Source organism: Ascidiella aspersa, chromosome 4 (assembly GCF_963924565.1).
Source record: "Ascidiella aspersa chromosome 4, kaAscAspe10.2, whole genome shotgun sequence".
NCBI lineage: Eukaryota > Metazoa > Chordata > Ascidiacea > Phlebobranchia > Ascidiidae > Ascidiella > Ascidiella aspersa.
Window position 1 is genome coordinate 25,545,230 of NC_139450.1, and position 12,689 is coordinate 25,557,918.

The window sequence follows — 12,689 nt, forward strand, 5'->3', positions numbered from 1 at the left end:
GGGGGTAGGCTACCTGATAGAGATTCGAATAGCAGTTTGCTTAAAAACGATATTCATAGACTAACTTAACAAAAAAGACTGTAGTGTGGTGATTAGACATAAGTAAAAGGGTGTTTTTGTTCAGTTGATATAGAAAGGTTTTCTGAAATATAAAAATACAAAACAGAACCAGCGCATTTCTAGTGGAACTGGTACGCACGTTAAATTCGATACTTTGATCATTGAAAATTCTAAATACTAAAAGATTTTTTTTTAATTAATCAACTATAGACTCCTGCAAAAATAATCCTTGCAGATAAGGTTGTGTTGGAAGCCTGTGCGACAAATTTTCACACAAGTCCGCTGATGAATTTACGGACTCGAAAGTGACTGGTGACATAATTGTCAGAAGTTGTCTGTAACTCGATATTTGACGCACGTTTCCAGTGTTTGCAACACATCCGTGACTAGCCAGCACTGCTTGGTTGTCGATTACGTGTCACGATAGTATGTGTTTGATTGTATTTCCGGGCTGAAAACCAAGTATAGCGCGTCCCGCGACTGTTCGTCTGTCACTGCGCGACTGCAACCAAATTTCATTAATATTTGAACAGCCATAAACCGCACAAAGTGGAGAAAAATCCATACTCGTATCAAAACCTCCACGTGGTTAAGCTGCATTAATGCATCTTACAAGTGCGCGCATACAGGCGCCCAATTAAAACTAAGCAATGTTTTTTTTTTTACCAATAAAAGATTAGTTTATTTGTTTATGCCACGGTCCAACAGCAAGATAAAAGCAAACGCGTACAAAGAGTTGCACAACAAACAACAGAGCAATGGAACAGTCAGTGTGCTAGGATGGATAGTAGAAGTAAGACACTTGACTCTTAACATATAAAATTACAAAAGAGGAAGTTATTCATCACACTGTTCGCCGAAAATAGGCATCTACAAAGTAGGGTAAACACATGTGACATCAGGTAAACATCGGTCGGGTGATATATCGTGCGTTAGATACGCAACACTCAAATTGGTATGTCTAGATTCTGGCAAGAAAAGGGTTTGACGATAAAAATTGTGTAAGATAAAAATTTTCTAAATTCCTTACAGAGACTGCAAGCAGAAGGCAAGGTGAGACATTTCAATTGCACAAAAAAAAGCAGTTCACTCCCTAGGATTAGCCATAAAACAGATACTAGAGAAAACTTCAGTTGATTTACCATTTAAATGCTTCAAGGAGCTAGAAATAAAATGAAAAACGCAACTCTAATAGGCACATAATACACTACACATCATTACCACCACATGAAAGTTGTAACTTATACATATTTTAACACTGAAATAAAAATGCGCCTTATTTCTAATAACTAGTAAAGGATGAGCAGATACCAGACTATTTAATCTGTTTTTTTTTTGAGGACTTAATGCTAACCCAAATTAACACTTTGCCTATTTGCTAAGCAACACTTAATTTGGGAAAGGTATAATAACAACAGCAAACAGTGTACAATATAGATCATACCACAGTAACTTTCGTACAACGCTTAAATATTGCTTCGTAATCGGCACTCGAAAAGTTGCAGCAAAGGATATGGAAATTCAGATCGGTCAAAATGAAATGTACGCATGTTAGAGGCAACAACAAGTGTTTTTCGAAAGTTGCTTCAAAATAAATTTTTCTTAACATTCTTTTTGAGCTCTGTTTCTACCACTTCAAACATCAATGAAAACATAGAAATACAATACAAATGTTTTACATACTATATACGGGAGTTGATGCGTTAGATGTTAGACCAACTCATACTTGTTGGAATTGATGTTGGATGCCAAGCAACAAGACAGAACAAGACCAAGTAGCTAAACAGAAAATTAGGATTTTTTTGCTAAATAATTGACTTGATATGGAAAATCTGCTGAAAAACTACTCAATTTTTTTTAAACATATCTTTTTAAAGCTCAAAAAAAACAAGTATATATGAGCTTTATTGATTGTATTTTTATTACTAAGTAAACATACAACATTAAAAAAGAAGAACGCAATATGATTTCAAACCTGAAAACAAGCTACTCCAAATATGCTTCCAATAATGATGCCGAAGTTGTGGTCAACAATACCAAAGACCAAATTTGGACAACCCTATAAAAGTGATGACATAACATTAATGCACTGGTTGGTAATTTTTTCTTTTTCGCCAAAATACTTACTCAAAAGCTATTAAAAGCCCAATTTATGTAAAATCACTGGCTTGTACAAATGCAATAGTTCCCAGTAGTAATACTTCCTGAGATTTATCAGACTACCAAAAGCGACAGACAAAACTGCGTTTTCAAAAGGAATTTCAAACAAAAAACGTTAACAAAAAATCAAAGGGCGTAATTAGCAAAATAAATAGAGACATGGAATTCAGTGTAATTATCTGATAAGTTAAATTATATTTTGCATTTTATCTGGAAGACAATTGCCTAAGTCATAAACAAAAATAAAAACTCTTGGCCACAGAAATTTTAAAAATACAATAAATGTACGGCTAACAGGTGACCAACAACCAGGGTTTTTTTAAGGTTTGGTTTGGGTGACCGCTAAGTAGTTTTAAGAGACCGCAAGTGTTTCATTTAAATACGAAAAAAGTTGCGAAAAAATTCCAAAATTTGGGAAACCGCTGGAGAAATTTGAACGGTCCCCCAAAACACCTTAAAAAAAACACTGCCAACAACTATATAATAATACTGAAATAATAAAAAATAGCAAACTACAGCCAGCGGGCCAGATCAACCGACCCGTCTGGTTAATCTATTTGCTACAGTTTGCAATGCATAGTCAGTTATATTTCCTTTGTTTAACAATAATCAAATTCATAAAGTTTGACAAAAACATTATACGCAGCCCACGATCCTAAATCATAACAGTTTTTTGGTCGCAATGGCGAGGCTTTACAGTTATCCAGTCCTTAAATGTGGTGATTTCTGGGCCCTGATACCTAAATAAAGCACACTTTTGGGCCATCATCAGTTTTAACATTAGATGTGATTTGTTTGGATTACCATTACCAAATGTAACAATGAGTATTGGGAAGCACAACTGTTGCTCTATTTGCCATATGACTCGATCTAAAACAATTTGTTTTGTTCATTTTTAATAAAGATTTTTGTTTTTATTAAACAAACATTTATCTAATGACAGACAAACTTAAATTGATTAAAAACGTAAACTGAATATTGTTTTTCCTAATAGTCATTAATTCATATAAGAGCTGGTCAAGACCATTATCAAGACCAGGTCAAGACCGTCTATGCATAAATAGGTATTGTGACATGGAACATTGTTTGTAGATATTTGTTAACAAATAAACATAACTATGTAGAGTTACCAGAAACACAAGTGTAAGTGTACTAAGGTATGGTAAAGTTAAATTTATAACCCAAACAGATTGCGTACCACATTAAAGACCAACTTCTCTGCTTCAGTGACATTGCTTGGAAGATGAATGACGTCCATTCTGCCACATTTAGCACTGTCATTACAGCAGCTTCCTGGCACAACGTTCATTGTCCAGTTTGCCCTGGTCCAATAATCAGTGAAGTTGTCCACACCACAGCAGTGCAGCTAATTAACACAATCATAAGACTCTTTATTACTTCAGCACTGTTTTATTTTAATATTGTAAAAAAGTGGTTGGATTTTAAACGTTTATTGTTTAAAACTAGAAATACCTAAATTGCAAATATTTAATACAAGTATTAAGGCTATTACAAATAATCAGCCTGTGCAAACATAGATAGAAAAAAAAGTTTTTAAAGCAAACGGATTGTCTTTACTTTAACTGTATTTTACCTACCACCTATAAACTACAATGATTGTTGTTGTTCTAACTTTGTACTTTTATTGTAATACTTACAGAGGACTGGGCCTTGTCAACAGCAGATTTATAATCGGTAGAGGTGTTGTAGTTTATCATTGCAACCACCATGCCTTTCTCAAATCCATCACTAATCTACAAAGCAAAAACTTTACATGTCTAGCTTGTGTCAGAATATTTTATCAAACTATTTATACATCTATTAGAGACAAAACTAGGTGTTTTAAATAATATGAGATTTAGCCTATTTTACTGATGTATACATATACCAGAGCAAAGTTAGGTCAAACTTTTACCAACAAAATTTGCGACTTATTAGCTCGTGAGATTGATATTGTCAAAACCATATATTTATCTAACCTTTCCTCTTAGTATGACAACAGCTATGGCTCCAACCAGTTCAGCAATAAATATAGCACCAAGTATAAGGGCATACTGCAAAATAAAATAAACAAAATTTTAGCTATTGTAAATTGGCAAAAACAATGTAAAAATAGATTCAACATTTGATTGTAAAATTAATTAATGACTATCTAAAAAACATATATGAAACAAAGAAACAGTGAAACAACTTTAAACCAATGTGTTACCAATTGAGCCTGTGCCGTGTCTAACCAAAACAGCACAATATACATTTATACAAAATACAACATTTACACAATTTACGTAAACAGTTTACTAAACTGTTCGTAGCAGGCATGTATTAGATTTTGCTGTAGCCAAACACCCAATCAATCCCACAAGAATAATGAATGCACCAAAACCAATCATCACATATGGAGCACTCTGATAATGTGTCGTCGATAGTGAAATATAACTTGTAAGCTGTATTTTACTGTATATTCCCACTCCAAGTAAGCCAATTCCAATAATCTAAAAGATAAAAAATGTTTATTTGCTTTAGACAAAAAGACTTTTATGTATATTAATAATAATACAATGTTTTGATGAGAAAAAGCGTAACTAGACTATGTTAATAGATACTGTAGCCATGAAAAGTAAATTTTAAAATAGTATACTTACTTAACAGTCCATAACAGATATTCTAATAATATACAACTATCATAAAATTAATAGAAAACTACTGACTTTACACTTTTATTATATATACATTACTATTTGTGTGAAAACAGTTTGGCTACAAGGTACCAGTCTGAAAAGTACGGCAGATCTCAACAAGATCTGCCGGGTGCATGGCGAAAAAATCTGGGTGACCGGGTGCAACAAAGGTAAAAAATTGCACCTCTGGTGGACTTTCAAATTTACGGGTGCACTTTACGATTTTGCGATGCAGTTTGCATTGCATACAGTGCACTGTAACTCTATGTCGATGTGAGCGTTTTACATATTTGGGGTGCAGTTCAGATTTTTTTTCGGGTCGCACTTTTAAAACATTAAAAAAACTTGCAGGGACACTTGTCATACTTTCCACTGTTGACAAGGTATATTTCAGCTGAAATGTAAGGAACTATTATTCAAATGTTACATCACATGGGAAGTTTTTTTGGGGGCTTACAAATTGCCTATCTTACAACTTACTTTAACTTAAAATTATAACTTCTTTCAACCTCGGTCTGTATTTTGTTGCAGGTGCGCATTGCACACCAATTTTTTCACGCAAGTTGGGTCACACACTTTATTTAGTAAATGACACACCTTAATTTGTATACCCCCATTAGCAACATTTAGGTGTGCATAAATTATGGACAATTGTACATCTAACAATTTCACTTTACACTAGAGATTTTGACAAAAAGTGCCCAAAATGAAGACCAGATTACAGACTTGGACAACTAGATTTATTTTAGCTTTTTAAAATTAGATTAGAATTAAAATTAGAGCATTTTAGTTTTTCCAAATTAGATTAGAATTAGATCGTTTTGAGTTTTCTCAAATTAGAGTAGAATTACAATTGCCGAATTCCTACAAAATCAAATTTCTACTAGAATTTGAACTAGAATCACATTTAGTTTTTACAACCAATTTAATTTAACAGCAAAATAATCTAGCAAAGCTAGCAATTCAGGTCAGACACATTAACCAGATCTTAAAAGATATAAATATATTTTGTGTGTCTGACCTGAATTGCTAGCTTTGCTAGATTATTTTGCTGTTACTGATCAGGAATTAAGGTCGACATTTATCTTGCAAGGGTCAAGGTGATTTCTATTTTTCACATATTCAGTGCAACACCAATTTGATTTAATCGCAATTTATTATAATAAGAACGTGAATGGTTAATACTTTTTAGCCTGTAAAAATTACATACAAGTTGTTCCAACCAGAAAATTTTAATTGAAATTCTGTGTTTGAACTGAGAGACTAAAAATGCCGTTGGACAAAGTAGCATTTTTGGTAAAATCCAAATTAGATTAGAATTAGAGCATTCACGCAATTCACAAATTAGATTAGAATTAGCCCATTTTGGTCTAATTCAATGAATATAAAAACTAGAATTATCTAGTTGACCAAGTCTGCCAGATTAACCCAATACTAATCATCAATATACATTGACTCACACAAAATATTATAGTAAAAACTATAAGAAGAAATTTAAGACACGAAATTGCTGGAGAAGATTTCATATTTCTTCCAGACATCTCTCTTGGCTTTCAGCAAAAGTTCTTGCAAAAACGGAAACCAGCTTTCGAAAGATATTTCAGAAACTACTGTTTTATAATACTGTACAATACAACTGGGTTAAATATAGAAAGCAATCAACAAATTATTATAACAAATCAAGCATGCAGTGCAACCCATGCTAAAAGTCATAGTCGACTTTATTACACCTTATATGCCTATACTTTTCACACAACTGTTGCATTCTTCACCCGATCCGACTCGTTTGGGTCGCTTCAAGCCGTCTTATAATTTCACTTCTTCGGCCTTAAAGCAGTCCCGTGGATGTCCACTGACCCACTGGTGGGTAAACTTGCCTGCTTTATGCCAACAGCTTATTCCACTCGGTTCATAGCACTCACGAATCTTCGTGAATGTGATTTACTGGCAAGCGGCTATAGAGAAACGCAATATTTTGCTTTTTTATTACACAAAGGTAACGATTTCACCCGAGAATGATGCAAAGATGAACTACTTAAGTAATAACGAATAAAAACAGCAAAAATATATTTAGTTTACGAATAACTAGGAAATACGAAAATGTAGAATTTTTAATATTTTTTTTAAAACTTATACTCTCGTATAAGGGGACTCCCCATTGTAGCGACCGTAACACTAAAAAACTTCAATTCAGCTTAAAAAGTTGTCTTTCTGTCAGCACGGTTTTGAAAATTATGAAAAAAGGCAAAAAGTAATTACCTGATCAGTTAACATTTCCTGTCAGCTATGTTTTAGTCATGATAAAGTGTATTATATTTGGCCCTGAGGGTGTCATGTAGCCTGCAGAGCCACTGCCTGTACAAGTAGCTTTCCCTGTTATTGCATTGCAGCAATAATATATTGTTGAAAATGTTAGGCGCAATCTAACCTATAGAAGATGGTTGCTTACTAGTCTTTACTACCGTTTTGGGCAGCCTAACGTATAGTAAAGGGCTTTGTTACTCAAATAACGCTATACCTGCAGAACGAGTCTGTGACCCGACTACCGCTAACATTCGGTCACATTTTTATTAGTATTTAACTGTTTTCACTAGTCTGGACCTATCACTTATCAAGAAACACAGCCGTTTAAGCAATCATTTTTTGTGGCTTGTCTAGTTGCCCAGGTCTAAACATGTAGCGAGCCAACATATTTGTAATTATAACTTGTGCGCTGTGCGTAAATAGACCAAATCTTAGTTTAAAACTGTCCTGGCATATTTCGTTTTCCCTCGAACCAAAGTCAGCAACTGACTAGCTTACCCGCCATCGCCCTTGTCCCGTATGGAAAATATGACAGATTTTGATGAAATTGTGCGATTGCACTGCCAGAAAATTTGGGGTGACCTGATGCAACTAAGGTCAAAACTGCACCCGCCAATATAATTTGTTGAAAAACTGCTATTATGCTATTATATTCATTTTCAAGGGTTGAAGGTCTAGTCCAGTGTTTCTTAACCTTTTGACTTGGTGGCACACCTATATGAAAACGTGGCGGCGCACCTTGTGAGCGAAGCGAGCGAGAATTTTTTTAGGTGTACCCGGTATTTCTTTTACTGCAATTTTTCAAATATTGTTTAATAGTTGCATATCTTTAAAGGGACTCCAGTGTTTAAGACTGAAAACGCCGGGCGCACCGGTTGAGAAACGCTGGTCTAGTCTGTTAAAAAATAATTGTGGGTGCACTTGTCATACTTTCCATGATGGACTCTTGTGCTATAATATAGTTTAACACAGCTACTGGAAATACACCCAACCATACACAACAATCATATTGCAATACTTGCGAGACATGTTCTTGCTGCACTGTGAACTGTATTTATTAAAAGCAGAGCTATGCTGAATTTTTTAAATTTACATATTTTCAAGAACCTGACTATCGCTACACTGACAATATGCACTTTAAAACACTGAGGCAGTTTCTTCCGTTTTGATCTTTTTTGTGTTGGCTCATGGACTGCCTCCTTAAACGACTCTTGATAACTTTCACATTCACTGTAATGTTTTAAAAAATGGTGTGCTTACAATGTAATGTTTAAAAAAAATGGTGTGCTTGTAATGTTTTAAAAAATGGTGTGCTTAGGAGTATTTTTTTACTTTTGCTCATTGTAGCATCATAGTGCCACCGTGCTATACATCCCCCAAAATCTATACTGCATTAAACTGTTTATGCCCCAAATGCTGTGCATACTATCGTATGTTGAGCTGTGTGACTTATAAATGCTACAAAGTAAATTTTTATTAAATGAAACTATAAACTTTTTGCACTAAACGTCTAATTATTAGTATTAAGTGTTTTATGACAAAAACTCTGTGATATAATTCGCACATCCCAAAATTAGTAAATTATAGAAAAAGATTTAGTTGTGGTTGGATTCAGAACTTTAATAAACATTAAACCAGGGGTGTCCAACTCAAACATGCCAAATTTTTATCTTATAACTTCTTCCCGTGCCAAAGCGTGCCAATTTTTATCTTATAACTTCTTCCCGTGCCAAAGTATCGTAACCGAACCAATTCTTTTTAATCATAAAAGCGTTTTTTTACCAATAATCAGAACGTTTATTTAAACTTGAAAATAACTATCTAGTAGAAAGGCGCATCCCTACATCAAAGTGTCTCTCGGTGAGCTGACTTTTGTTTCTTTACACCAAGCTATATAATATTATGTGAATGCTAGCCTCCACACAGTATAATGTTACTATATCAAAAGTAATTGTTGGTTGTCGTGATTGCCGCGATTGTTTTATATTGTGAACAAACAATGGCAATTGGTTGTATAACAAACTTAATATTTTCTGAAAATTGGCTCTATAACAAATTGAGCTTTTTTGTCAATTGGCTAAATAACAATTTTAGTGTTTTTTGGGCAGGGCTGGTGTGCCATTTTTTATTAGGTCACGTGCCACATTTGGCCTGAGTGCCGCTTGCTGGACACCCCTGCATTAAACCTTGGCCCAACTGAAAATTTGATGCCACTCACCTGAGGTCTTGACCAAATGTGCCATGAAATGCTGACTGAAAACAACACATTTAACGGTTACTAATACTAGCAATTTAGTAGAGTCAGAGCTTTATTATTCATGATATACTTTTAAAAAGGCAATACAGCATTCAACCGCAAAACTATTTGCTAACATTTATATTAATATCATGAAATTAAAACAAATATTCAACATTATAAACAACTGACATTTCAAAAAGTTGTATAAATTGTAGTCCATAACTACCAACAAAAAATATCATAACAGAAACACCTGGTTGTTGCCCAAACTTAATTTTTTGTTTATTTAATGAGTGCGGTGCAACACAATGAGCTCTTTACAAAGGAGGGGAACTGTTGTATTGTATTTAAGTTTTGCTACAACTGATCTGGTTAATCAGCTGAATATGATGCTGAAAAGAACATGTTACTATTTGCCATTAATATCTTATTATCACTGGGTAAAGTAACCTTTGTTAACCTCGAGTAACCCCACGCAAATATTATTATTAGGCGAAGGTTAACAGCAAATAATTAGAAAAACGCTGGTGTCGCAGTACATGGCTACCTTTATAGCAAGTACAGTAATTGTTTCGCCACTGCTACAGACCTTTATTCAAACTTGCCACTTGCGTATGTACAATTAGGAGCAACTCTTTGCACTCCAAACTCAACCTATTCTTCAAGCTAAAAACTATATTGGTTCCAACCATCAAATACAGCAAAATTAGATACAATATAAGCTTAAAGATTCTCTATTAAATATTGAATATCCCTATGTTTAACCCACTCTTCAGCTAAGCATAATGGGTGCAACAAATTCAGTCTGCAATTTCATTAATATTTTAAATTGCGTATGTACAATTGAGGCAATTTTTTGCTGTAAAACTTGAACTATATTGGTTTCAACAATCCAAAACAGCGAAATTAGATGCAATATAAATTTGGATTTGAATCTTAAGATCCTTTATTAAATATTGAATATCCCTTTGTTTAACCAACTGTTCAGATAATCGTAATAGGTGCAACAAATGTCCATCAGCAATTTCATTAATATTTTAAATATACTAAAATTAAACAAATTATTATAAGAATGATTAGTATTTGATTACATTCCATAGGATTTAATACATTTTTTGGTATTAGTTATATGTAGGGCGATTACTTTTTGATAAAATGTCCATTACAAATCAGTTATTTTTTCGGGTTTACAGATCTCTTTAATGCATAGGTGATATTTTAGTTATATCTAAATAACAAACAGCTATGAAAATGCCTCAGAAAAACAAGACGCTGGTTATTTTAGAAAAATGTTGTTGGAAATATCTCTTATTGCAAGACAGAATCACAATTAGGTTTAATGTTACTTTATACCACTGGATTCTAAATAAAAAATTATATGTAATTTTTTGTACTGACAATATTTAAGACTACTAAATTATTTTCCCTGGATTTTTACACATTATCAGCAAAGATGTACAGTGTACTTTATACTTATTTCTTATCGATAGATAACTTTAAGTATTTCAACCAGCACTTCTGCTAAACTATGTATTGTCCTTCAAACTTCATGAGCATTTTGAGGCATTTTGCTAATAAAGTGTATCTGTACTGGTACAACATTCTCGATTACTAGATAATATAGGTATTTTGGAGTTCTAACAACCTGTTTATATTTGTGTCATTAATTGGAAAATACCAATCAAATTTTAACTACACTTCTGTTTTAATTTATACATATTTTTAATAAACAAATCCTATTAGAATGTTGACTAAAAAAAACAACATGACTAGGCATTTGTTTAAAGAATTGCTTTGCCTGTATTAAAATTGGGGTTTGAAGGCATAGATTTAAACAAAAAAATCAGCTTCCAGACATTTTGTTAGATAACAGGAATCCTAGTTCATTTTTTTAGCTTTAGGAAAAATTAATTACAAATTGGTTACTTGCTTAAATCCTATAGATGACATGTGGAACAGTTTAACATTAGTTTTTTAATCAGGATTGTTTTTTTTTAATTTTTTTTTAGATTTCAGCAATAGTCTATTAAAATGTACAGTTGCTTTTCTCTGAAAAGAATGATACCAAATGATGAACATGCTATTATTATACTACATGTTATAAAAAAACAGATGAGATGAATATTGAGGATACATCATTGTAAAAGAATTGATTGATCAATATAAACAGGTATTTTAAAATTAAAATGACAAATTTCATATTTCATAAAACAGGGAATTTCAGTGTTGACTGAAATAAAGCAAATGGTATTTTCAAACTACCTATTCTGTTTATAAATTTACATATACATTCAATGGGTATCTTACAGTCCTACAGTTTGTTGTAACTTAGTAACGGTAAGAGGGATTTTGCTACGACTAGCACTTGAACTATTTATTTTACAGTTTTAGTCAGATATTGAAACCTTTGCACACTATATACTTTGATATTTACTGTCAGATATTAACAACTTATGTATATATATACACAGAGCTACTTTCCAAAGTCAACTACGCAAAGACAACTGCTTGTAAGTTAAACACAACAGGATTTTCAACAGACTAATGTTGCTTGATTAAAGATTTACTCAAACGTTCCAAGAATGCTACATAGTTCTCTATGGGCTTTGATTTTGTTTAAAGCCAACTACAACCTCTAGTTTGTGTTCCAAACTCATTGGCCAATTTGTTAAAAAAACTAATTTGTTTAAAACCGCCATAATTTGTCACTCCTATTACAAGTGCAAGTATGTTTAGTTATGCGTTTGTTTTTATACATTGTTTTTCATTTTTGCTACATGACGTTAATTAATTAAAATTTCCAATAGTGCATGATGTTTTTAAGGGGTTAAATAGCAATTGTACGAATTCGTTAACGGTTTGTTAAGTTGAACAAAGGTTAACCACCACTTATTTACCCCGATATCCCTATTCCAAACGACACTTTAACCTAACCCTTAGTTTGATAAACAAACAGACCAGTGCCCAATCGTTCCATTGCTCTCTAAGCTAAATATTTTGATGTTTTGATTTCAATGTAAGGGTATTCCGGTTGGCCACGGTCTACTCCGTCGTAGGATTACATTTGGGTTTCATAAAAACGTTATTTTATTGCTATTTTGCGCTAATGGTGCTTATTCTCGTTACGCTTTTCTATTACGCTGTGTAATAATAAGCTCATCTGTCATTGGTATATGTTTTTCTACTTAGATTTGTGACTCTTACTCACTAATTGGCTCACACTTTTGTTAAGAATTGCAACTTTCTTT

General features: G+C 33.1%; 1 protein-coding gene across 1 annotated transcript; it reads right to left on the minus strand.

The window, feature by feature from the left end:
* Window positions 1-291: 291 nt before the first annotated feature.
* Window positions 292-6,633, minus strand: LOC146157151 (tetraspanin-7-like). Its single transcript, XM_083387135.1, has 7 exons — window positions 6,359-6,633; window positions 4,524-4,712; window positions 4,200-4,274; window positions 3,879-3,974; window positions 3,419-3,586; window positions 2,036-2,119; window positions 292-1,839 (listed from the first exon to the last, which is right to left on the minus strand). The coding sequence occupies exons 1-7, from the start codon at window positions 6,437-6,439 to the stop codon at window positions 1,771-1,773; spliced, it is 762 nt and encodes a 253-aa protein (XP_083243261.1). The 5' UTR covers window positions 6,440-6,633; the 3' UTR covers window positions 292-1,770.
* Between the last annotated feature and the right edge of the window lie 6,056 nt (window positions 6,634-12,689).

Coding starts and splice junctions, on each gene's coding strand:
- LOC146157151 (XM_083387135.1), bottom strand. CDS start 6,439: ATGTCTGGAAGAAATATGAAATCTTCTCCAGCAATTTCGTGTCTTAAA. Junction 4,713..6,358: donor TTTTTACTATAATATTTTGT/GTGAGTCAATGT, acceptor TTTATCTTTTAG/ATTATTGGAATTGGCTTACT. Junction 1,840..2,035: donor TTGGAGTAGCTTGTTTTCAG/GTTTGAAATCAT, acceptor TTTTCTGTTTAG/CTACTTGGTCTTGTTCTGTC.